Raw genomic sequence first — 3,449 nt, forward strand, 5'->3', positions numbered from 1 at the left:
AAAATCGACCAATGTCAATAATTGATGTTTCATTTCGATTTTCGATTATGATAATCGAAATCGACCCTCCAAAAAAATCGTCAATTACTAAAATAATCGAATCGAGTTATCGATTAATCGAAAAATCGCACAGGCCTACCCTCATAGGCGCATCACCGCGACCAGCGCTGCCAGGGGACATGATATAGAAATCAGACACACTCTCTTCTTTCTAAACTATTGTTACCTTTCATGCTTCCAGCCCAGTCGGGCAGCGCAATTCGCTTTTGTGTAGGAGAATAGAACAATACGACAGGTTACATAACCCTGGGCACTCCGTGTCTCGGTCACACCGAAAGTAGAAGGAAGAACAAGGCGACAAGCCGACAGACAGGTTCTTGTTCTTGTTCCTCTCTATATCCGTTCCGTTTGTTGCACCTTTATAGCCACGTGATTGTTCGATTTACAGCCGAGGTGGAGAACCCTTTACAGCAAGTGGTGAGATACCGATTTCCTAACAACCAATAGTGGCTTTTAGGGTATTTACCTGCTCGTGTGACATAGTTCATGTAAAGGTCTCAAATCATCGTCCCTTTGGAAGCAATATGCCTCCGTTCGATTGTCATAACCTCTCGTACACGTTTATTGTGTTTTACGTTCGAACCCGGTTTCTAATATCAGTAGCTTTCAGGACAAGGGATATTCTGTTATTCGTCAATTCCTCAATTTATGTGTTTTCTCATTCTATTATTAAATTATGTGACAAAGACACGTTATGCTTCATTGAGCCTCGCTATGCTTGATCTTCCATTCATTCCTTTCATTCATTTCTATTTCTCTTTCACAGCTATGCCCCGACATAATTTCAAGAAAAGGCGGACAGCTCGTCAGCAAGATGTGAATTACGAAGCTGATCAGTCTGCTTACCCCGAGGCTTATCCTGTCGATGAAGCATATCAGTCTGCTTATGACCCTGTGGATTACTCTCACCACCCCTATGGTCATGTTCATGAAGCACCCTATCCTTATCTAACCCCACTCCATCACCATGACCCATATTCCCAACATCAGCCATATCTCGATCCCCATGCACATTTTTCCCACCAACCCTACGAGCTTTCTGTGAACGAAGTACCACTTCCTCATCCCCCATACCCACCTTATCAGAATGAAATTTATTCTCAACACCCCCCACATCATGATACTATGGGCAATTATTATTATCCCTCTGAGCCTCTTCAACATCCCTACTCATATAATCCAACAGGGAGTGATCATCGAGACCCTTATTCTCCACACCCGCCTCATGATTATTATTTCTCTGAGCTTTCCCAACATCCTTACCCATCAAATCCAACAGGGAATGATCTCACTTCTCAATCATTCTCTCACTATCCTTCAACTGATCCATTCCCTGCTGATTCAAAGTTCCCTGTTCCCCCCATACCCAATCACCCAGTCAATGGCGAAGGTCAGATGGTGGTTGAATCGACTAAACTGTATGCAGGAAAACAAGACCACCGACAGACTGAGATTGCTACATCAGTTAATGTAGAGGAAAAGGAAGCTGACTCAATGGTTCAGGAAGACAAAAAACAGGCTAAGCATACAATAAAGGAAGAGGCTGATGTAAAGATAGTAACTGCTAATTCAGAGGTTGATGGAAAGGTAAAAGAAGACACTTCAGAACTGAAAAAAAAAGAAAAAGGAGAAAAGGTGAAGAGAGAGTCTGATGGAAAGATAAAAGGAGATTCTAGTAATTCAGCAGTAAATAAAGAGAAAGAAGAAATTAAGGAAAATAAAACAAAGAAAAGGAAGAAAAAATCAACCGGTCTTTCTTCTGAAAGTAGCAGTTCAAGCAGCGGCGACAGCAAAAGCAGCTGCAGCTCGAGTGGCAGTGATAGTAGCTCCAGCAGTGGCGACAGCAGTGACGGTGAGAGCAGCATTGCAAGCTCCAATGACAGCCAATGCAGCAAAGGATCTCACAAAGTAAGATTTTTTCTTTGTCCAATAATTTTAAAGTCCTATATTCTTGAATACTTATTCTTTCCTAGTGATAAATACACATATCAAATTGATATCAAACCAGTAGGCAGGAAAATTAAAACTTTCCTCAATTTAGAAATGAAATTGCGGGAACTGATAGCATTTTTATTATATTTCACATGTGGCTAGTAGAGATAAAATCGCTAAAGAATTCAGATACGGAAAATACGCTCATCACTGTCTACTTGGTACTTCATGCAATTCAAATCTATTTGCAGGATGTTAAAAAGGCAAGAAAATCAGGGGAAAATGTGAACGACAAAGAAAGGAAGGCAAAGAAGAAATCAAAGAAAGAGAGAGATGAAGAGAGGAAGCAGCATTTTGCAGCAATTCAGAAGCTATTGGCGAGAGCCACATGCACATGATTATAATCTCATGATTATAATCTCATGATTACCAGCTTCTAAATTTAACATGAAAACTTTCCTTATCTTTCCAGCAACTGTCACATAAAACTTCAAAGACAAAAAAATCTGAGTCCAAGACGTCTACCTGTAGTACAACTACTTCCAGTGAAAGTAAGCGTGGTCGAGGACGCCCTCGCAAATATAAGCCTAGAGGTAAGAAAATGCCTCACTTCTGTGGGAAATTCGTTTACCCTGATCATTGAATTTGGTATTACGTATTATTGATGTATTCTCCTTTCATTTCAGAACTGTTACAGGGTGCAGACAATAGTGAAGATCTGAAACCTGAAAGTAACACATAAGTTATTCTCTTATTCCTTATTTCATATTTTGTAATGTTTCGTGTTTAATTTCCATGTAGTAATAACACCCTTTGTGTTGACTCAAGTACATGGAAATATTTCATGCACAGGGTATGTTTAAGAGTAGTTTAATTTGTGTTCTGACTTTCTGCGTAAGCAATTGAACACTCTTGTTCCTGCATGTTTATTTCTGTTTTAATTCAAGCAACCATCTTCCTTTAAGAGTCATATTTTAATCAAAGAAAACTGAAATTAATTCTGAAGGGCATTGAGGATTTTAAATGATTGTAGTTTGTAGTTGTCGAACATGCCCATTTTTCTAGTACTCCCCACTCTGCTGATCTTCATGGTTGGGCCGCTAGGTGTAGTGCCACCTTGCAGTAATTGGTGTCATCATTTTCGAATAGCATCTTTTAAATATAATGTGGTTTTAAGTACCTCAACTGAAGTCAATGTGGATTAACTTGAAATTTAAAAGCGTTAGATTATGTACTAGACATCAGAAGATATAACTCATCTTATCTTCTACTCATCTTCTTATGTAAAACTAGTGCTTCATCTACAGGAAATTTGGGGGTGGTGAAGTATGAAGTATTCTTATGTAAAACTAGTGCACTGTTTACGTCCTTCATAATCTAGATCACTCAACGCACACGCATACCCAACTTGGTGTATAGCTTCCCAGGACACTATGATCGTCAGTATAGTCTCCTGG

At 39.5% G+C, this 3,449-nt stretch overlaps 1 protein-coding gene across 3 annotated transcripts; it reads left to right on the plus strand.

The window, feature by feature from the left end:
- Nucleotides 1-205: 205 nt before the first annotated feature.
- On the plus strand, nt 206-3,443 carry LOC113214183 (uncharacterized). Of its 3 annotated transcripts, XM_052265506.1 has the most exons (4): nt 206-477; nt 827-1,968; nt 2,244-2,585; nt 2,679-3,443. In XM_052265506.1, the coding sequence occupies exons 2-3, from the start codon at nt 829-831 to the stop codon at nt 2,388-2,390; spliced, it is 1,287 nt and encodes a 428-aa protein (XP_052121466.1). In that variant the 5' UTR covers nt 206-477; nt 827-828; the 3' UTR covers nt 2,391-2,585; nt 2,679-3,443. The 3 variants fall into 3 exon arrangements, with proteins under 3 accessions (XP_052121466.1, XP_052121464.1, XP_052121465.1); XM_052265504.1 differs by having other exon boundaries at nt 206-1,968; XM_052265505.1 differs by having other exon boundaries at nt 206-1,968; nt 2,244-3,443.
- Nucleotides 3,444-3,449: the final 6 nt, after the last annotated feature.

The sequence above is a fragment of the Frankliniella occidentalis genome, unplaced genomic scaffold, assembly GCF_000697945.3.
Source record: "Frankliniella occidentalis isolate FOCC.00 unplaced genomic scaffold, Focc_3.1 Scaffold27, whole genome shotgun sequence".
NCBI lineage: Eukaryota > Metazoa > Arthropoda > Insecta > Thysanoptera > Thripidae > Frankliniella > Frankliniella occidentalis.